This window comes from Carassius auratus, chromosome 35 (assembly GCF_003368295.1).
Source record: "Carassius auratus strain Wakin chromosome 35, ASM336829v1, whole genome shotgun sequence".
NCBI lineage: Eukaryota > Metazoa > Chordata > Actinopteri > Cypriniformes > Cyprinidae > Carassius > Carassius auratus.
The window spans coordinates 16,027,285-16,050,060 of record NC_039277.1 but is presented as its reverse complement, the minus strand read 5'-3'; the positions used below and the strand labels follow the sequence as shown (position 1 = coordinate 16,050,060).

At 36.0% G+C, this 22,776-nt stretch overlaps 1 protein-coding gene and 2 long non-coding RNA genes across 7 annotated transcripts in view; 2 read left to right on the top strand and 1 right to left on the bottom strand.

Moving 5' to 3' along the window:
• LOC113054619 (myocyte-specific enhancer factor 2C-like) overlaps positions 1–1,270 on the top strand; it is a 35,276-nt gene extending 34,006 nt beyond the window's left edge. The window contains exons 10-11 of one of the 3 annotated variants that reach the window (XM_026220281.1): positions 520–643; positions 805–1,270. In XM_026220281.1, coding sequence (XP_026076066.1) covers positions 520–643; positions 805–1,171 — 491 coding nt within the window. In that variant the 3' untranslated portion in view covers positions 1,172–1,270. The remainder of the gene's footprint in view (positions 1–519; positions 644–804) is intronic. The other 2 variants (XM_026220280.1, XM_026220282.1) reach the window with 2 other exon arrangements.
• A 4,828-nt stretch (positions 1,271–6,098) lies between these two features.
• The window catches only part of LOC113054617 (uncharacterized), a 21,720-nt gene continuing 5,042 nt past the window's right edge, over positions 6,099–22,776 (top strand). Inside the window, exons 1-2 of the long non-coding RNA XR_003277405.1 lie at positions 6,099–6,330; positions 18,364–18,438. This is a non-coding gene — a long non-coding RNA (uncharacterized LOC113054617). The remainder of the gene's footprint in view (positions 6,331–18,363; positions 18,439–22,776) is intronic.
• On the bottom strand, positions 9,128–10,905 carry LOC113054618 (uncharacterized). Of its 3 annotated transcripts, none has more exons than XR_003277408.1 (5): positions 10,725–10,905; positions 9,799–9,871; positions 9,664–9,711; positions 9,479–9,571; positions 9,128–9,366 (listed from the first exon to the last, which is right to left on the bottom strand). It is a non-coding gene; the product is annotated as an uncharacterized LOC113054618 (long non-coding RNA). The 3 variants fall into 3 exon arrangements; XR_003277406.1 differs by having other exon boundaries at positions 9,799–9,868; XR_003277407.1 differs by lacking the exon at positions 9,799–9,871 and having other exon boundaries at positions 10,725–10,899.

The window sequence follows — 22,776 nt, the reverse complement described above, 5'->3', positions numbered from 1 at the left end:
CCTTCAGAAACCATTCTAATAAAGTCATTTGCTGCTTAAGAAACATTTCTTATTAATAGAAATCTTTTTTAACATTATAAATGTTATACATTTAATGCACACTTACTGAATAAAATGAATGTCTTCCTAAAACAGAACAAAAGAGTAAAAAATAACACATTTACATTCATGCTTTTATGCAAAAACAGGGAAACAAATAAAAAACAAAACAAAAACGTTTCGAATGGTAGTATATATTTTTATTTCATTTTTTAATTTTGATTTCAAATATTATAATGTTTTTTTTAATTACCTTTTATAACTGTCATTTCTTTATAATACTGTATTATTTATGCAGGCACATATAAATTTATTTTATATTGCTCCATTAATCTGAACAATCTGAAGAGTCTTGATTGCACCACCAGGTGGCACCATTGACTCAATATTCTTTGAGCATCTTACTGTTGCAGTAACCCAGAAGATTCAAAGCAGTCTATATGAAGTGAGTTAAACAGAGATCTTTCTCTCCTCTTCTAGAATATTCTCTCAGCAGTGGAGACTTGTCCTCTCTGTCTGGTTTTAACAGCTCGACTTCTTTTCATCTGGGTTCGATGACTGGCTGGCAGCAAAACATGCAGCATTCTGGTCTTGGACATCTAGGGTGAGCAGCATCACCCTCACCCGTTCATTTGAAAAGTGCGGAAGAATCATTAAAAGACGGGCCTTTTGGTTAATCTCTCAAAAACTGTGGGAAATTCATAATTTTTTGTGGATGTTTTTTTTCCCCCGGCCCTTTACTATGTCTTTCCTCTCTGCCCGCAGGAACTGCACCAGCACACAATTATGTCAGAGCTCCACCCTCTCGCTGCCGTCCAATCAGAGCATGCACATCAAGTCTGAACCCGTCTCTCCTCCCCGAGACCGGGCCGGAGGCACCCCGGGCGGCTATGCTCAGCCTCAACCCCCTCCACCGCCTCAACCGGCATCTCAGCCGGGTCAGCTGCGGCAGGACGCGGGCCGCTCTCCGGTCGACAGCCTGAGCAGCTGCGGCAGCTCGTACGAGGGCAGCGACCGTGAGGAGCACCGCACCGACTTCCACTCGACCATGGGACTGCTGAGACCCTCTCAGGACGAGCGGCATAGCCCGTCCGTCAAGCGCATGCGTCTGTCCGAGGGCTGGGCCTCGTGATTGCGGACGGCTTTTCTATGCAAAGATTTCACTTTAGTATTATTATATTTGTTTCTGCAGAGTGTGAGTGCTACAACAAGTATTACATTATATATATATATATATATATATATATATATATATATATATATATATATATATATATATATATATATATATATATATATATATATATATATGAAAAAGGGGTGGGTGGGTGTGTTTGTGATTTGGGGTTGGGGGCATGGGACGTGCATCGCTTGTGCCACGTGTGGGAAAAACTAAAAAAAAAAAAAAATAGGATACATGCAATTTATGCAGTGTATACATGCATACAGGATTAAAAAGAGAAGTCTGGTACTCTTGTTTGTTAAAGCTACTTTCTAGTTTCAGTAATATATTATGCTATTAAACTATTAATAGAGGCATTGACGTGTCTCAGGGCTCGTACAAGTAATATTTCCGTGCAGACCGGGGCCTTTATGCTCACCGTCAATGCTCACTTGCAAATGTATGTTATCACAGACGTTGTTGTGTTGCAGGTTCAACGTATTTATGTAAATAGATAACAATTAGGCTTTTGGGTAAATGAGCCTGCCAGGATTTGCAGGCTTATTTACGATTAATGGAGTGAGGGAGAAAGCCATCACGCACCATTTTAAGACTAACACGGGCCCGGGGCTGAGGAATGTATGCCGTTTAGAGTTCTAAATGGAATCGGGAAGTGTTCTAAATACACAAATTCTCTTGTAAATGTTGTTGATATTTCAGAGCTGTGTTAACAACGTTAAAGTTCTCCTGCCCATGTATTGCCTATCCCCGGTGGAAGAGATGTACAATACATTTTGCTTATATTTTCATAAAAATGCAGAGCATTTGTTGCTACCTGTTGACCACATGAGTCAGAATGTGATTTCAAGCTTTGCCGATGTTGAACAGAAAGGTAAAGCAGTGTGAGCTCCAAAAATAAAGCCATATATACAATTTCACTTCAGGCTTTTTACAATTATTATTATTATTTTGTCTTTTTTTAATTCATCATGTTATGAACATTGCATATGTCTCTTATTCTCACAAAGGCAGCATTTATTTGATCAAAAATACAGTAAAAAAACAGTAATATTGTGAAATTATATTACAATTTAAAATGACTTTTCTATTTGAAAATATTTCAAAATGTATTTCAGTCCTGTGATGCAGAGCTGAATTTTCAGCATCATTCCTCCAGTCTTCAGTGTCACGTGATCCGTCAGAAATCATTCAGATATACTGACTTACAGTTGTGCTGCTGCTTATTTTTTTGTGGAAACCTTATAAGGTTTCAGGATTTTCTGATGAATACAAAGTTCCAAAAGAAGCCATATAAACAATTCAGGCTTTTTTTATTTTCGTTTATTTAGTTCATCAGAATAAGGACTTCGCAGACTTTATTATTATTATTTTTTTAGATTGTTAGAATCTGATTAGTAGTAATAGCAGATCATTTGCATCATGTTTATTATATTGCGAAACAAAAAAAAAATTATTGAATGTTTAAAAAATATATTTTTTTGTTTTACAATGTTAAGGGAACGATTAGATTGTATAATTTTGAAAACAATATGGTAACGTTAAATTTTTACGTTTTAAAAGAGCATTTAAAAACCGTGCAAGAAGAACCAAAAACGTATCAGACAAAACTCTTCCCATGAATGATGCACAACTGATGTTTAGAGAGCACTATGAAAGAATGATGACTTGGATCGAACGTTCTATTAACGTTACTTTGAGTGAGCTTTTGAGTGAGAATGTGGGTGTTTGAAGTCTTTGTATCAAAATACATTTGCAGCTTCAACGTCAAAGCTAAAATGAATAAATCTTGATTTAAACAGTCGTGATATTCTCAAAGACCATGGTCCAGACGAGTTCATTACACAGCCTAAGCTGAGATCTTCAGTTTCATATTTAAAACAGAAGTATACAGTAAACTGCTTATGAAATATTTATAGAAAAGCATTAATGAAAATACAGGCTCATAGCTGAAATTTGGTGGTAGGTTCTGGTAAGCTGTGATTCTGTGTTTGCTTTGATGGAATAATTCCCACCTTTATTTTTTTGCAAAATATGCAGTTACATCGATGCTCTTTTTGCACGAAGTTAAAATCATTTTGCAAGGACGAATACGAAACATTTATAAAAAAAATTACGCATCTTTATTGTTGTAAGACTCAAAATGACTTTCAACACCTTTAATGAGTTAATGTGTCGTGATTATCAGACAATTAATCATCATAGGGGACAGGAATTATTTTTTCTTCTCCAAATATAACCGGTTTAATGAAGAGAATAGCCCATGTTTGCATTTGCGTCTGAAGCAGTAAAATATAGCATTGCTTTAAAATAGAATATACTAGTGTGAGCTGTTGTTTTTATAATATTACAAATATCATTCGGGTTTGGAAAGATATCGTCATCTCAGTTCATAAGAGCACAATACTCTCGGACAAATCTTCCGTGAAATTAAAACAGACGCAACTAATTATCACACAATACTGTACATGTGGGCTGAAATAAAGCAAGAAAACTCGAAAGCACGACGAAATTAATTATTAATTAGGCCAATTAACCTTAATGCCGTTTAAATAATAATAAATAATTAAATAATTATTTATGCCAAACTGCCACCAAAAACGACAAAACAGAAATCATTCCTTAAATAGCCTACCGAAATAACACATTTCTGATAATGCCCAACAGCCAGTAATGTCTTCTGTAATAGCTACTCTTTATTTCTGGAATACTCAAATACATAGAAATGAAGTACGAACAGATAGATTTAATCTCTTGTTTAGCTAGTGGAAAAACATAAACTTTATTAATGTAAATGAATAATTGCAGCTCAAAATATATCAAGCTGCTCTTTAATATATGGTATAAAATAAGCTTGTATCTGTCTGAGAAATGTGCATTATAGTAGTACATCAACGATCAAATAAATCGAATAAATCTGTGAAATTCCTGCTGCTGTTGGACAGAAGCGGCCGCCAGGTGTCGCTGTAGTGTAATAACACACTCAAGCCGCCTCTCTCTCTCTCACACACACACACACACACACACACTCATGGGGTCCTTTACAGAATAGACAACTGTCGAAATATAAAAACTCAAATTGAGATAACGTATAGCCTGTTCTAAAAGGCATTAACTAATAAGAAATATATTTATTTATTATATATGTATTTATATTTAAATAAAAATGATAAAATACAATACAATGATTAGGGTGAGCACAGATTTCGCATCCAAATGTGTTGAATTAAAAAAAAACCTAAGAATATGTTTTCTTCGAGTTCATCAGTGACTACAAAGGTCTTTCTTTACCTTTGTAAATAGTGGATATGCCACAGACTACGTTTCAAAGAAGATATTTTCACCGTTATTTTAATCTGAGCAAAACCATCATGAGTGTTTGTACGTGTGTGTGTGTCGCTGTTTTATTCTCATGAACGTATGCTACTAATGAAAATCAAAAACAGAAAACACTGGATCTAAATGGTCTTACCTATTGGAGCATAACTGTTTTGTTATAGGCCTACAGACGTTTACATTTTAGATATTTTAAATAGATTCTTAAAAACATTATTTACTTTTAGACTCACATTTTCCTTTTTTTATCGTGATCAATACCATTTTACATTATGAGAAACATTAAAAGATGTTTGCGATTTGATCTTGTGTCCCTATGATGGACAGACTGAGACAGCCATGAACTCACACACACCTGACCTGCGTCAAACACACATCTGACGCCTGGAGCTGCGGGGGTCATGCTCACTCCAAACAATGGATTTGAAAATGAAATCTATGTTTAGGATTATTGTTAATTATTTAGAATACATCCTATATTTAAATAGTAAGATTAAAGAAATTATTTCCTTTAGTCTGAATTCATAAATATACACAACTAGAACAGTTGCAAGTTGCAAAACTGCCTTACGTTGCAGCATATAATATACACATTGTGTTTTAATAAAACTCGAATGTTATCCTTAAAACTAAACTGTTCAATCAAGACAAAAATCCTTTATGATAATAATCCACAATGGAAAAATGGAATGTTTAATATTCTGACGAACAGCTCTAGACAAATCAAGATACTCACCTGCTAAGGAAGAAGAAGAAGAAAGAAAAAAAGGTTTGAAATTCTAAAAGAATACAGATGAGCTCCTGAAGCAAATGAGCCCGCTGTTCTGCCTGGTGACAAACACAAAGACCAACAAGCAGCTGATTATCACATGCTCTGATTTCTTTCTTCCAATAACGACATCAACATCCAAAATATGTTTGCTTAAGACATAAACTCGCAGACCACCATCTTTCCTAGAAAATGACGGGTTTGTTGCACGAGACATTGTTTCGTCTGAATGTTGCAGTCATTATGGCTTGATTTGCATATTCAGCATCACTAATTTTCTTGCTGTATCTAAATATGGCTGCACGTAACAAACAAGACGACGTCATTGAACGTGACCCCCTCGAGTCCTGCATCAATTTAGTCTCAAAATAATAGACATTATTAATAAGAAAATAATTAAAATAATAATTATTAGTAGAAAAACGGCACTCTTAATTATTGGGAAATGAATAATAATAGCCAAACTGTTGAAAATGCCAGTAGATAGGCCTACGCGTGAAAGACAACACATGGGCATGAAGACATGTTGGAAAAACACATCGTTTTTCACCCATCAGGATTCAGGTAAGTCACACCTGGTCACATCATTTGGATATTTTTGTACTCTGAAGAGCTTCGTGCAACAGAAACTCCTAATGCAAACTCTGAGCAAGTTTGGGCAATTGAATAAAATATTAATTTCATCGCACATCGCACGTGTAATGCAGAGGTAGAAGGGGTGGATAAGAAATCGGCACCCCCCCCCCCCAACCCCCCCAAACTTGCAGGGCTCGCGCCGTACTTTCCATTCGCTCTCGAGCTTAGGCAGCCATGTGATGAAGTTCTGTTCTTCCCTCACACCTGCTCATCCTGGGGATGGAATAAGATGCTTTCAGACGACGATGCCTCGTGCATCTTCAGCAAACTAGTCTTGGAAGGATTTCGTGGATGTGATTTCTAATGGAGGATGTTCGTTTACATCCAGATGACCGGTTTTTCAGTGCCATGGGGAGAGTCCAGGGAGAATGTAAGTAGCCTATTTCAAGCTTCTAATTTTGCAAAAATAGGCCACTTGAAATATGTAGCTTTAATCTCGTGTAGAATTATTGCATTTTCATAAAAGGAAAAATAATCCTTTTTAAAACCTTTGGCCTGTTTTATTTTCTGGGGTGTCCATTTCATAAAAAAATAAAAGAAAAATGTTGATAAATCAGCCAATTCAAAATGTTTTATTATCTTCTAACATAATATTTTTCTTATGAAATATTATTATTTTATGTCATTTTTAAATATTACCAAAGCAAACGCCTTTTTTAAAACAAGCATGGGTAACTGAAAGACTTTATTAACGCATGCTTCACTGACCTGCGAGTCACTGGCTGTTTAGCAAAGATAACGGATCAATAAGTGTTAATTGTCCTCTGTGTGACGTCACGCCGAAAACCCTAAGTGGTTAATTGCTTCAGGGTGGTTAAATTAAGAGCTGCTATAAAAACTAACAGATAAAATGGAATTTTGAAATTTAAAATTATGTTGCTAAATATTTTATGTCTTCGGAATGAAAGAACGTGCTTTCATTCCGAAGCCTGTCCAGTCAAGCTAAACCTTTGTTCTGATGTAATGTGCATCCTTGAGAGAAGTGATGCTTAGTTTATGTAAATCAGCTTCTTTATTTTCTCTCATTTAGTATTTAGGGAAAATCTTTTATAAGGGTATTTGTATGATCATTTACATTTTCTAATGGAGTATGAAAAACATTTATATATGTGTGTGTCTGTATGTGTCGATTATGTGTTGTCTAAGATTAACTGAATAAATATGTAAAAGAGCAAGAATTAGATTATTTACATACAGGTATTGCTTTTAATTAGTGGTGAAATAATGGTTAGGAAATGTTGTGCATCTGCTTGCATTACTTATTTGAGGTTGATGAGTGAACTTCAATAAACTGCTGCTGCTAAAACAAATCTATAATAAGGCAAACTGAACAATGAAAATGCTTGTGCATTATGATATTAAAATGTTTGCAGGCCTATTTACATTGCAACAGATCAGTAAATTATTTTTGACATGTAAGAGACACGTATTCATGTCATATTGATTAATTATAATTCATAATTGCAGTGCAGAGCCTTAAAAGCGTCCCAAGAATGCCGCACATGCTGTTTCTGAAAACTTTTGTTGAACAAACTAGAAGTTTCACTCTTGTGTCTAAAATTAACCCAATGGAACGGAAAAGATGAGCTCTATAAAATGATCATAAATTAATGGGCAATATTTACTATCTGTAGGTGATTTTCTGGGACATTTATTACCTTTATGCGTAAATATTTCTCTAAATAAAAAGAGTAGTTTAGAATAATCTATAATATAGTTAAAATGTTAGAAAAGCAGACATTATTAAATACGTCGGGTCAATTCATGTAGGCTACCTTTTTTTACACCAAGCCCTGGTTATTCATTTCTGATACTGGTGTTTATTCATAATTGCATTGAAGAAAATGGACAAGTCGGTGCGCGTCGCCGCGTGCGTTTCCAAATGGACTCTTAATTCCAAATTAAATTCGGCGCGACCTCGAGACCTCTGACCCCACGAGGTTTGTGCGTATTTTGGGCACTAGAGATGGAGCCCATTGAGTGCGTCAGTCCTGTCATCCGTGTGCCATAAGGACGTCATGGTGTTACCCCGAGCAAGAGGAGCGAAAATGCCTCCAGATCAAACCTGCGCGCATTTTACGCATGATACGCGACTGAAACCCAAGTACGCATGTGTTTACTCCCAAGCTCCGATGCTGTCTTTATGCCTTGCGTTTTTTGCTGCGTGCCCGTTTATTCTCTTGCTTGGATACGCAGGATTTCATGCGTACCGCACTGTAAACCCAGCCAAGCCGAGCTCCGACCGGAATAAACGAATCATCGCTGCTATGGATGGATGTAGCAGGCTCGCGTCATGTAGGCTACTGTAGGTTTACCTAAATCGTTCGAGTCAAGAATTAAGAAGTTCAACAATTACGCGCGGGAGCCATGGATGGGATCGATCTAATTTACAGGAACTTTCTTTTCTTTTCTTTTTTCGTTTGTTTTGTGGTTCAACTAATCACTCGCATCTGCTGACTTGGAGTAATTGGGGCAAATGGGCTTAATGCACTTGTTGTGGTGTGACACATCACGTTGGAGGCGTGTTGTTATCTTTGGTTATCTAGCTGTATGAGTGTGCTGGTCGTCATAAAGCTAGATAACCGAAAGTAAGAACCGCTTCTATCAGCATCTCAACGTGGAGCATTAAATATATCGGTGAAATGTAGGCATTGGATGCATTGTTGTACGTGCACACGCTTTCAGGATGGCTTGTTTCATTTATAGGAATAAAATGAAAGCTTTTGGATGAAATGATGAATGCTAAGCACATAGGAGACAAAGGCGTAAGTTTGTTGTAGTTGTCAGCTCATTGGAACCCACGTGCGTCCGAGTATCGTTGACTCTGGACTTATTCAAGCTCCTCAAATGAAATAATTGCACTGTAAAAAAAAATATGCCTCTCCAACATAAAAATTTCTAGTGACCCGTTGCACCTAAAATTTTTAGTTGGCCCAATTTAAGTTGCGGAAACTAACTTTTTTGTGTTGTGCTGACTACCCCTGCATGTAGACTGAACTTGAAATAGAATGTTGTGTCAATTAAATATTTTCTGTTGACTAAACATAGCTTGTTGGGCCAACAAGCAGACTCAAACTGAAATAAAATGTTGTATTAAATATTTATTCTTGGTCAAAATAGTCTATTTTTCATTATTTCAAATAAATTACACACTAGGCTTTGATAAAAAAAAAAACATTTTATTTATTTATTTAAATACATATGAATTTGCCTGTTAGGCTCAAGTAAAATATTACACAAGTATTCAACCAGTGCCGAAACAAACATCATGAGGGAATTTGTGAAGTCTCCCAGATTGTCCATGACAACTTCCTCCTCCACTACTACAGCCACATTGACCACTCTGGGATAAGGTCAGTCACTTCATTTTCATGGCCTTTTTGTGTGGCCCCAGTGCCTCAGTATCCTGTGAAACACAATAAATGTCTTTTAGTGTCAGACTGAAAGCATAATGTCTTATGCAATCACTACTGCATCACAAACAGTAATACCATAATAAAGATATTCAAATTAATTACCTTAATAGTCTTTGAAATTGAAGCTGGCTCTCTCAAGTACAGGGGAAGACCACTAAGAACAGCAGACCTTCAATGAGTAGTTAGATCTGTGGTCTGCCAAAAAGACCATCAATAAGACATTATTAAGTCGCTTAATTAACAAAGGGGTTACACATATACTCTACCAACAGTTTAGGATCACCTACTCTTTTCACCATTGGGCGTCATTTCAACCAACTTCATGAAATAGTTTCCTGAAATACAATCAAGATTACAATCTGAGAGGGATAATCAGCTAACAAGTGCAGCAAGTCTACGGATCCCTTAAAGAGATACTCCACCGAAAAATGTAAGTTCTGTCATCATATGCTCATCCTCATGTTGTTTCAAACCTGTATGAATTTCTTTCTTCTGCTGAACAGAAAGGAAGATATTTAGAAGAATGTCAGTGGGGTCTCCCTTTAAGACTGTTTGAATAACATTACCAGAGTCTACTTAGGTTAGATACTGAGAGTGGTTTTCTAACAGTCCTAAAATAGATCTCAAACATGCTGTGCGCACGATGGCTGTTTTTTGTTCAGTCATATTGACCAAAATCATGTCAGGTGACTTTCATGAGGCTAATCAAGATTAACCAATGGTGAAATGAGTCAATTCTGCCCAGTATGTAGGTGCTGGTCAAACGGAGCTATATGATAGGAGAAAAACAGCTTAATACTACACCAAAATATTTCTCTCTAATGCATACATGTTGATCTCAAGGTCTTAATCAGGGAAGTTGATTGCTTTGCCCATTTTGTTATCCATACCAATTGAAACAATAAAATAGCACCATAATCAAAATCTCAACCAAGGTTCCATGTACACTCCATGTAAATAAGATAACGTAAACAATACGTGTGGCATCCCACAAGCAAAAAAATAAGCCATCATCTCTGAACGCCATTTATGGCATACATTATATTATGTATTTGCGGGATTTGTACATGTATTGTAGATCATCAAAATCAAGTATACATTGAACCTTTTTGACAAATTCTGATCATATAATATAATTCTATTGTTTACATAATGAGCAATGGATAAATGTCACAAGACAATTATCAACTCAACTGCCAGAGACCTTGAAATTAAAATGTTGAGTTTTGCAGTTAAGTTTTTGTGGATCAGTGAGCTGTTGGCAGTTTGTTCTCTTAAACAGGTATCAGTAAATTATGTTACACTGTTTAACACTGTTATATTTTATACAAAGAAATGATTAATATACCTGGGCATCCAGTTGTTCCAGAAGCTCATCCAAGTTGTTCCACCTTCCCAGTCTTATGGAGCCAGAGGAGTCTCAATAAAGATAAATGCACACACTACAGTCACATATGCACACATAGGATTCATACATGCACACACATAATTCATAAATACACACACAGGATACACAAATGCACACAAAATTCACAAATGCACACACAAAATTTAAAAAGCACAGACGATTCACAAATGCATACAAAATTCAGAAATGCACACAAAATTCAGAAATACACACACAATTTAGAAATGCAAACAACATTTACAAATGCACTCAAGATTCACAAATGCACAGGACAAGATTCAGAAATGTATTTCTGATGCACACACACATATATCTTGATTTACAAACTGCTTGCGGTCTGTGAACTTCACTGCATTTGTGTGTGAATTTTGAGACTCCCTTGACTTGGCTCGACACACAAATGCCTTTTTTTAAACAGGGAATGATCTGCAACCAATCAGATATCTCCCTTGTTTTAGCCAATCACAAGAATGCACCCCACGTGGGGGATTGTTTACTTATAAGCCAATCAGCGAACGACTCACTTTCCTCACGCAGCGAACGACTCACTTTCCTCAGCGAACGACTCACTTACCTCACACAGCCGGCGACTCACTTTGCGCAGCCAGCGACCCACTTTGCGCAGCGAACGACTCACTTTCCTCACGAGTCACGCAGCGAACGACTCCCTTTTCTCACCCAGCGAGCGACTCACTTTCCTCACGAGTCACGCAGCGAACGACTCACTTTCCTCACCCAGCGAGCGACTCACTTTCCTTAGCGAACGATTCACTTTCCTCACGAGTCACGCAGCGAACGACTCACTTTCCTCACCCAGCGAGCGACTCACTTTCCTCAGCGAACGATTCACTTTCCTCAAGCAGCGAAGTTTAGCGAACGATTCACTTTCCTCACGCAGCGATCAACTCACTTTCCTAAGCGAACGACAGCCGGAGACCCACTTTTCGCAGCCAGAGAGCCACTTTCCTCTCGCAGCGGACCACTGACTCTCTCTTCATTTAGGGACTGAATATTATAATTAAAGTGACTTCTATATTGCATCCAAAAGAATATTTAGATATATTTAAATATTCAAAAAGGTTTAAACATTTTTTTTTTTTTTTACTTTCATTAAAATATTTCAATAAAATGAAATAATTGCCTATTGCAAATTTATGAATCCATGGTTAACTTTTTTTCTGCAGTCACTGGGCTATATGTATTGAGACATTTTTAAATTTATATTTAGTAAAAAATAATAAAAAATAAACCTGAATTGTAATCTAAACATCTGTATTTTCATACAATTTAATACAATTGCTGTGTGAACACGTTCATGTGATTGGCTTATAAGTAAACAATCCCCCCACATGGGGTGCATTCTTGTGATTGGCTAAAAGAAGGGAGATATCTGATTGGTTGCTGATCATTCCCTTTTTAAAAAAAAGCATTTGTGTGTCGAGCCAAGTCAGGGGAGTCTCAAAATTCACACACAAATGCAGTGAAGTTCACAGACCGCAAGCAGTTTGTGAATCAAGATATATGTGTGTGTGCATCAGAAATACATTTCTGAATCTTGTCCTGTGCATTTGTGAATCTTATCCTGTGCATTTGTGAATCTTGAGTGCATTTGTAAATGTTGTTTGCATTTCTGAATTGTGTGTGTATTTCTGATTTTTGTGTGCATTTCTGAATTTTGTATGCATTTGTGAATCTTCTGTGCTTTTTAAATTTTGTGTGTGCATTTGTGAATTTTGTGCGCATTTGTGCATCTTGTGTGTGTATTTATGAATCATGTGTGTGCATCTATGAATCCTGTGTGTGCATATGTGAATGTAGTGTGTGCATTTATCTTTATTGAGACTCTTCTGGCTCCATACAGTCTTGCTTTTGGCTCTGTACATCTTTAGCAACCCCTGGGTGTGATTGTCCAGCGATGTCAGGAATGCTGACTTCAGGTCAATACGGTAGATGCGGAAGAATTCAGCACAAACCCGTGGGTAATGAAAGATTCAGAAGCAAACAATTAAAAGCAAAGCAAATTATTTCTTAGCCTAAATTATCAGTCACTCTGTGATAGCAAAAGCATAAGTTGTCAATACTAACTGTCTGTTACAGTCAATTATCATATATATCATAAGCCAAAATGCAAATGGAATTTGAAAATATTGACCATTAAAAATATTAAACGGAAACATGTAACGTTAACCGTTTGGAAAACTGATAACGTTAAACAGCTTACAAATCTGATAACATTAGCAGCTATTAATTTTCGTGTTAGCACAACTCTTTATTTATTTTTATCAGACTGAAATGTTATTTCACTCTTGCAAATTGAGGCTTTGTGCAAAGTACTAGCTGCTAACACGAAGGCACATGTGCTTTGAATGCCACTAACAGTTAGAACTAACGTTAGCCTAAATTATCAGTCACTCTGTGATAGCAATAGCACAAGTTGTCAAGACTAGCTGTCTGTTACAGTCAATTATCATATATATCATAAGCCAAAATGTAAATGGAATTTGAAAATATTGACCATTAAATATATTAAACGGGAACATGTCATGCTTAATAACCGTTAGGGTCGACTTTAAATCACATGCCAGTTGGAAAGGAATGCTAAGCTTTATGAGTTAAACGTTATTTTCCAGCACTGCTAATCACTGTAGGTACTCACAATAAAGCTATTTCAAACTTTGTTGATAGACAATCGATATATTATTAACCTAAATTTGCTCATTAACTCGCAGGACAAAGTACTCACCAATGCAATGTCGTGACTCCAGCCTGCTGCAGCGCTGCCTGGTAGAACTCCTTTGCGCATGCTCAGACGATTGACGCTGTTCTCTCTTGCTCGGCCAACATACTATTTTTTGTGCAACGTTAAAAGTTATCTCAACATAATTATTTATTTTCTCTTGATGAACATTTTGTAGTACAATCATGGAAATCATGCAATCATTGACCAAACATATTTTTCTTTTTTGACACAACCATTATGTTGAGCCAACATGTATTTCCTCATTTGTACAACTTTTTGCATCAGTAATTTTTTACAGTGTGGGACATAATGGGCTGAAGGAAGGAATTGGCAAAGAAGCTCATCCTTAATTGATGCGGTCGAGCGCACGTGGGGGAGATGATGTGAACGCCCGTGGACCCCCATTCCCACGCTCGAGGGCAAGTGGGCAATGTCTTGTCTGGGGCAGAATATGACAGACAGCCCTGTGAGGGGGGGCCCAAGTGCGCCCTGCTCATCTGCATCTCTGTGGAGGGTGGAACAGCGGAGATGGGGTGAATGGAGGATGCTGGAGAGCCTGTGTGTGACGGGAATGTTTAACGGGATGCTGTACTCACACATCCACACACGACTCGTAAACTATTCACGACTAGGCCGACGTGGAGGCCCCAAGAGCTGACAACTGATTTAGTGTCGCTCTCTCACACATCATTAAGCAGATGCCTATACATGTACAGTAGGAATATTGTTACCATGCTGTTCTTCTTTCTTTCCTTTTTAAAAACATACTTTCAATCATCAAAGCCTTAACATAGCTCCTGCTTTTATAATCATTTAATATCTTTAATTTAATATAATTCATTATTCACATTGGCATTTAGTCCTGATAATACTATAGAAATGTAAGGAATTCCAAATGTTATGGAATATATATATATATATATATATATATATATATATATATATATATATATATATATATATATATATATATATATATATATATATATATATATATATATATATATACACACACACACACACACACACACACATTTGAATTACCTCATAGTTTTTGGAGTAAATTTGACAAAGTGATGCATCTACTTATGTTTAATAATATGTATTTATATGAATTATAGTTTTTGGAGATAATTTATATGAAATGCATTTTAAAATTATGTTTTATAATGAAAAAGAATGAATCACTTCATAATTCATAATGCAGAAAGGGGAATTTCCACTGCAAACCATCACATTTATTTGGGTTTTATTCAAATGCTATTTTTTATCTGCGTTATTGTAATGTTTTCTGCTACATTTCTGGGTTTCTGGGTGCTGTGTAATGATATTGACATTATATCTGTTACTTTAATGTGTATTTTAGCATATGGAATCAGTATTGATTGTCTGCTTGAACTTGAATTTGACCATGAAGCACCAGCTGACCTCTGAACTTTTATTCCTTTGGGACAGAGGACATCAGAGGTCAGACGGGTCACCACTTGAGGTCACACTGAGGACTCGAGCTAAAAAACAAAACATAACTTAGGGGGAAAAATCAAATAGATTTCCATAGTGTTCAGGGTTGTTAAAACCTGTTTGCTTCACAAGAAAATAGCAAGGTAACATGAAACTTTGGTGGTCAGAACATTTGCCTGAACACAATATACAATTTTAAAGAAATTATTTGAAATATATTATCCAAATCATTCTTTAGATCACACATATTGCATTTTACTTTTTAATGGATACCTATTTTGATTTATTATTATTCATTGTTTTGGGGTGAGGAGGACATAAAATGACTTTAGTTAAATAATATTTCACTGAAAAATAAGTAATATAATTACCCAAATTATAGCACTTTCTATTTCAACTGAATAAAGAAACCATTAATAATTTATTACTGAAGAAGATTGAGAGAGAGCACAAGAATATCTGCTAATTATCCTGCAGTTATGATGTGCCCGCCCACTTTTGTTAAATCGGTCATGTGTGATGAGCTCATGAGCTGATTGGGGTTTCCATGGAGATGATGAGGCGAGCTGACTATATGAGTTGGAGGTGCCAGTGTGTCATAGCAGCAATAAGTGTAATGAGAATCACCTCGTGTTACTGTGCTTTAGTCACAGAGATATTTTTATCTTAGATCTTTCGCTCGCAGTTTATAATGAGAACATAATCTGGCATCAACACTGAAGGATATTAATACTGATCCATAGCAGTTGTTAATAAAGTTCAGCTGTATTTCACAGCTAAAACAAGCTGAATCTCTTGAATGAATGAATGGGCTACAAATATACTGAGACTAAATTTCCAATACTGATATCCTGTGATTGTGTTTCAACAAATCTTCTAATATTTTCGACAACAGCTGATGACTTTGTACTTCATAAACGTTGAGCCGGCTCATTAATACAACCAGATTGCTAATTTGCTGCGAGACTCTGGGATTTTGATGGAGAGACATGAGGAGCCACTTCTTCTTCAGTTGAGGGCAAACAGACGGATGCATTGATAGCAAGACCGAATAAAACAGAAGTAACCGTGGAATTAGTGCTAGCATGAAATCATAAAATGAAAACGCAAAGGGTCTGTTATTATAAAAACAAAATTATAAAACTATCAAGATATGTTTCTGTATTCAGACAAAACCAAAATTAATTTGAGAATCAAATATTAAAATAAAGCTTTTTTTTTACTTCAGGGAAAGAAATAAAAGCATCGATTTGTGTGATGCTGAAAAGATGTAATTTGAAAATGATATTACATACAGTACGTCCCTTGATTAACTGTCAGCGGTTCATGGTCACCTCCAAACACGTCATTGTCCATTGTGGAAGCGATGCTTCCTGTTTGCCACCATCTTATGGCTTTGGCTGTGGAGACTGAGAGGGCAATCCCAAAATGTCTGCTGGCACACACACACACACATGTCGCACGGTTTGCATATGTCACAGCACAATGGCTGCCCGTTACCATGAATACCAATTTTCTAATTAGCACCATTTCCATTGATTTAGCACCCTGAGTTCCAGCATATGATTGGTGGTAATCACAATGCCTGGAGATTCTCAGGAGAGCCTTTGGCATCTTGTGTTTTGATTCAACGTCGCATGTACAGTATAAACCACTTAAAAAGACCAAATGGATGAAGATAGTTCTGCTTTTCTACAGCAAAAACAAATATGTGTTTTATGACTTCTTTTGCGTACACATTACTTGTATATTTGCATACATATCAGAACAGTGCACACATTTTACCATGCTTAACATTTTATATTATAGTGATATGAAAGAGAGGGTTTTGGATTCCTTTTGGAGTCACATTAGTAGCATGCATGAATTACGAACAGAAGAAGTACAGCTAGATGGCAGACTTGAGAAACGCTGTTAATAATTCATTCAGATTGAAGATATTCATGCAAAACTAGGTGCCATTGATACTTGTGCACAGATTTTGCTTGTGGCCTCTATTCTTTGTTTTAGACTAAAATCAAATACTGTCCATTAAAAGTTATTGCATAAAATTCAATAAAAATATCCCTGGTACTCAAACAGAAGGTCATGGGTTCGATTCCCCAGGAATATGAATTGATAAAATGTGTTATTTAATTCCATTCTAAATTTGGATAAAAATGTATGACATCTGTAAATTTAGACATTATTTGTAAAATTAGATATTATATGTACTGTACCTCTGAATACGAGACATTGAGCTCACCGTTATATTGGCTCTTGTTGCATGAAAACAAAGTTCTGCTTTTCAACAAATGTGTTTTATGACTTCTTTAGCTTATATTCACACTAAATACATTTTAAATGTATAAATATCAGAACAGTGCACACATTTCAAACATGTTTCACATTTCATAGTACAGTGATACCGAGGAGAGGAATTTTGATCACTTTTAGAGTCACATCAATCCTATGCATGAAATATGAAAAGAACAGGTTCAGATAGATGACAGACATGAGAAACGCTGTTAATAATTTACACATTTAAGATATTCATGCAATAATAAGTTCCACTGATACTCATGCACTATAAAACAATTTAAAACATTTTATAGTGGATTGGTACAAGAGAGGACTTTTGATCACTTTTAGAGTCACATCTGTGGCTTGAGCATGAACAGATTTTGATAGTGGCATTTATTTTTCCTTTCTGACTATACTATCCATTAAAAGTTACTGCGTAAAATGGCATTAAAAGTTGCCTGGTGTGGCGTAAATAAAATGTAGCTTGACCAGTAGGTCATGGGTGTGATTCCCCAGGTTTGCATGAACTAAAAAAAATATTGTTTGAATGCAAAAAGTTGGTTTGGCAACAATGTATGGAAAATGCAAATCTAGAATTTATATGTACTTCTTAATATACGACATTCAGCTCACCATTATACAAAGTCTCGTTGCATGTATAGAACCACCTGGTTATAGTTCTGCTTTTCTACAGTGAAAACGAGTATGTTTTATGAGTTCTTTAGCTTTAAAATGTTTTTTTAAATTTTAAGTGCATGGATTTTGCTGTGGCCTTTGCTATTTCTTTTCAACTATAATCATATAATGTCCACTAAAAGTGATTGGATGAATTGGCGTTAAAATAGCCTGTATGGTGTAAATACAAATGTAGCCCAACCAACAGGTCATGGGGTCAATTCCCCAGGAATACATAAACTGATAGAGTGTGTTGTTTGAATCCAATTAAAAATTGTATGGCAAATGAAAATCTGAACATTATATGTACCTCTAAATATGTGATACTGAGCTCACCATTATGTAGTAAATCTAACAGAATAGTATGTGTCTTTATTGTGGGTGTAATGTGAAATCTTTGTGTTTCTCTGCGTGTGTTAGAGGCAGCTGGAGCTCGGAGTCGCCCGCAGGAGGAAGTGGAGGCAGTGCTGCCTCATGAGGCTGATGCAACATGAGGTGAGTGGAGAGCCAGAGGCCAGAAAAAGGGATGTGAACATCCTCTGCGGACCATTCATAGACACATGCACATCTGAGATTTGTTTTACCACTGCATACAAATCCAAAAGCATAAAGATATGCATGCAAATGACCAAAAACATTAGTGGAAAAATAAATATAACAAAATAATATTGGTGCAAAGAGTGGTTGAGTAGGGGTTAAAGGTGGGAGACACAAGCTGTGGGCTGTGATTATTATTTTAATCATATGGTGCAGTGTTAATGCCAATGATGTGTTCGTATTGCACTGCAAAAATGACTTTGATTAGAAGAAATGTTTACTGGGCCAGAAGACTCAGCAATCACGGTATATGTGTGGGTGTGTGTGTGTGTGTGTGTGTGTGTGTGTGTATGTCTGAATCAGGGTGATTTAGAAAACCAGGCCAAAGGCAACATTAAACCCATGACCTATTTCTTCAAATCAAGTCGGATGAATTGGACTGTTACATTAGACTCCCATTGAAGTTCTCTGTGATAGCAGACACTAATGATGCGATATTTAGATTATAATTACAAAACGGTGGGTCTGCATAAAGCTGAAAACGTTTTGTGTGTGTGTGTTTGTTTGCACAGAAATATTGTTAATAATAGACTTAAACAGCATGCAAATATCAATAAGCAACAACAAAACAATCCACAAATAAATATATTCATATTTCTTTTTGCAGCTAATTTGTTGATTGTTGCTAAATATGCACCGCTGTGTAAATATTAGCAGTCCAGCTTTCATCAGAATCTTCCTATCCAACCATAAATGTGTATTTTTAGTGTGTGAGGTGGATTTGCACAGGCTTCATCTTTTTTTCCTTTTTTTTCTTTTTCTTTTTTTTTCATGGTTCCCACCCACGGAACAAAAGGCATGTGCATAATAAAACCATGCAAATACATGCAAATTGCAAAGCCAAAATAGGGGTATGGACTTGGTGCTTTCCTTTGTGATGCAATCATCCCCCTCACTGTGTACTTAAAGTGCTGGGTTAAGCAGGAGACTAAATGCTTTGAATGAACCAGAAAAGAGAACAAAAAGAAAAAACAGGTGTCTTTCCCTGTGCACTAATGTTTAAAAAAAAACAAAAAAAAAACTTCTTCTTTAAATTAGCATATATTTATAACAGTTTTTCCCAAAAAAGATAGATAATTTCTGTATCATAGTTAACTAAAACTGAAAAAAAAAAAAAAAAAGATCATTACATGAAATAAATAAATGTTGACCAAAATAATTTTTTATTTCAACTAGTTGCCAAGGCAATATGTCTTAGTTTAACTCGATATACTAAAATAACTAGAACTAAAGCTGAAATAAAAAAAACAATAAAAACTACCGTGTATAGACAAAAACACAGCAAAATGACAAAATGTCAGACTTTAACTCAAATAAAAAATAGAAAATAAAAACAGATTCAAAATATGAATAAAAAATATAATAGTATCTCAATGTTATTAAACTAACACTAATTACTTATATTTAAATATTTGTATGTATTATTATTTTTTTTATTAATATTTAATTATTAGACCAGAGTTTTGTTTTGAAATAATAGGTACAGAATGCTTCATGTTTAGGCCGCATGTTCTACAGTATTAATTTATCGGCATGTCTGTCCCACTATTAAAATTGGATTTTCATACCCCAGACAAGAGGTGCTTCTCTCTCAGACACAATATGGCGAGATGTGCACAGGCCCAGCGTGCAGACAGACGCCTCACAAGCTTCTTATAATGCGTGTCGACATTAACATTCTTGCATGTCTAATGCCGGGCTCGCAGCAGACACATAGTGTCAGGAGAGCGTGTGAATGAGGCCGTTATAGACAGCACCATTTTAATGATTTATTAATCTGTGTGGGCCTCATCTGAAAATTGGAGCCTGGATGCTGAGCAGCTCTGCTGGGCAGATGGGTCGACTGCAGACGTTCAGCGCTGTGTGTGTGTGTGTGCATGATGCAGTGCTGACGGCCATAGAAACACACACTGCAGAGCTGCACGTTATTTCGAAAGGCAACAGACCAGGCTATGAAATATTTAGGCTATATATATATATATATATATATATATATATATATATATATATATATATATATATATATATATATATATATATATGTATATTTATATTTATATTTATATTTATATTTATATTTATATTTTATATTTATATTTATTTATTTATTTCAGTTCATGTAATGAATGTTTTAGTGTTATTTGTTAATCAATTGACAAATAAATTAATTGAGTTGTTTTAAATAGATTGATTTGCTGATATAATGAAATATGCATGAGCAATTAAATTGAAAGGGAAAAGCTTGGATGCAAGAATTCATACTGTCAGACTGACTGTTTTAGATGCATTGAGATGTAGCCCAACTGATCTCATGTTTTCTTTTGCTCTGTTTTAATGCTTTTTGCACAAAGTTTGAAGGCTGTTTTAAATGGTATGTGCAGTGATGATGTGGAGGAGGAGGAGTGTGTGAAGCTGGACTTAAATTTACATGCTCTATAATTCCAGGATTACTTTAAACCCATTTTGCACAGGGATTTACATCTGAAATGTGTTGTGTGAAAGTTTGTATCAAAATCACTGATAACACATGGCTGCATGAATATATGTAAGCTGATGTAAACTATTTTGTCTATGTTTTGCTATAGCATAGCTATAACATGTCTTTTTTTTAGATTTGATGGTATAAATTTCCACAGCAATTTCTGTTGCTGCAATGTATGCTATGGGATCCAGTATTCAAATATAAATTTTCAAAAGTATCGGGTGATAAAAAATTTATTAAAATCAAAAATACTTTTAGTTCACAAGGATGCATTAAAATAAATATATAATGCTTCAAATTGTATATCAAATAAATCCTGTTCTTTAAAAAGTAAAGTATACATTTTAAAATATATTAAAATATAAAACACATTTTAAAATTTTATTTTCTTTTAAATAATACAATATTACTATTTTTACAGCATTTTTATTTAATTAAATCCAGTCTGGGTGAGCATAAAAGACTTCTTTCAAAAACATAAAAAAATCTTACTGACCCCAAATTTTTGAACAGCATCATGCATTTTAATTCCATGCACTTGAATGATTTAAATAGCAATGTGGCATATCTTTTGCATTGGCAAACCGCAGTTTTACAAGCTTTTATGATCAGTGAAAAGGTCTGAACTACATTTAATGCCATGAGGAGAAGTTCTGGAAGTTGTGGAAGGGAAAGTCATGGTCTAGTGATTAGAGAGTATGACCCCTAACCCTAGGGTTGTGGGTTTGAGTCTCGGGCCGGCAATACCACACCTGAGGTGTCCTTTAGCAAGACACCGAACCCCCAACTGCTCCCCCGCCGCCGCAGCATAAAAGATGCCCACTGCTCCGGGTGTGTGCTCACTGCTGTGTGTGTGTGTGTGTGTGTGTGTGTGTGCGCTTTGGATGGGTTAAATTCAGAACACGAATTCTCTGCAGTATGGTTCACCAGTATGGGTCACCATACTTGGCTGAATGTCACGTCACATGACTTTTTTTATATGTAGTACTTCTTTATATTAGGATGTTCAAGAAAAATTATGACTATTGAGAATTTTAATGCATAGTTATCATTGTGTTGGTAATATATTTGTGTAAAATTTAAGTAATATTATATTAATTTAGCCTATTTCTAAACACACATACAAATGCAAGTGTGACAGGTCAAGCCATATTCAGCTTTTAAACACTCTGGTAAATGTATATTAGATTAAGAATCATTTAAATGCTAAATGCTAAAAATCATTAAAATACATAAGTTCGAGCCCCTACTGGTCATTCTTCTCTTAATGTCTCTCTGCTGAAGTGAGTGGCGATTAAGCAGCGATATTTCATCCTTACCAGAGACACTGCTCTCTCTCAGGTCCCATGATGGAGTTCTGTGTTAAGAGTGTCGATGGAGAGAAAAGGAGGGGAAGACAAATTGGAGGGGGCTTACAGTGGCTGAGTCAAAGGGTCCATTGTGCTGGGGCGAGGAGCAGAGTTAATCAGGAGACCCAACAGTAATCAACGGTAGAGTTTGGGTCGGACAACTGCTTGGGTAAACATCCATTGTTCTTGAGCTGAGGTACCAAACAATGCCGGCATTGTCCCCGGGTCTCTCATTAGGGTGTGCTGGGGGTTACGAGCTCTCAGCTCGGGCTGTTAAGAGCTTCGGAAGCGGATGGGAACCAGAGGGGTAAAGCTGAGCGGAGGGGGAGAGTCCCTCCGCCACAAAACCTTTTGGCCATGGGCCGCACAAGCCGCAGGAAAGAGAGAAAGGCCAAGCTTGTCATG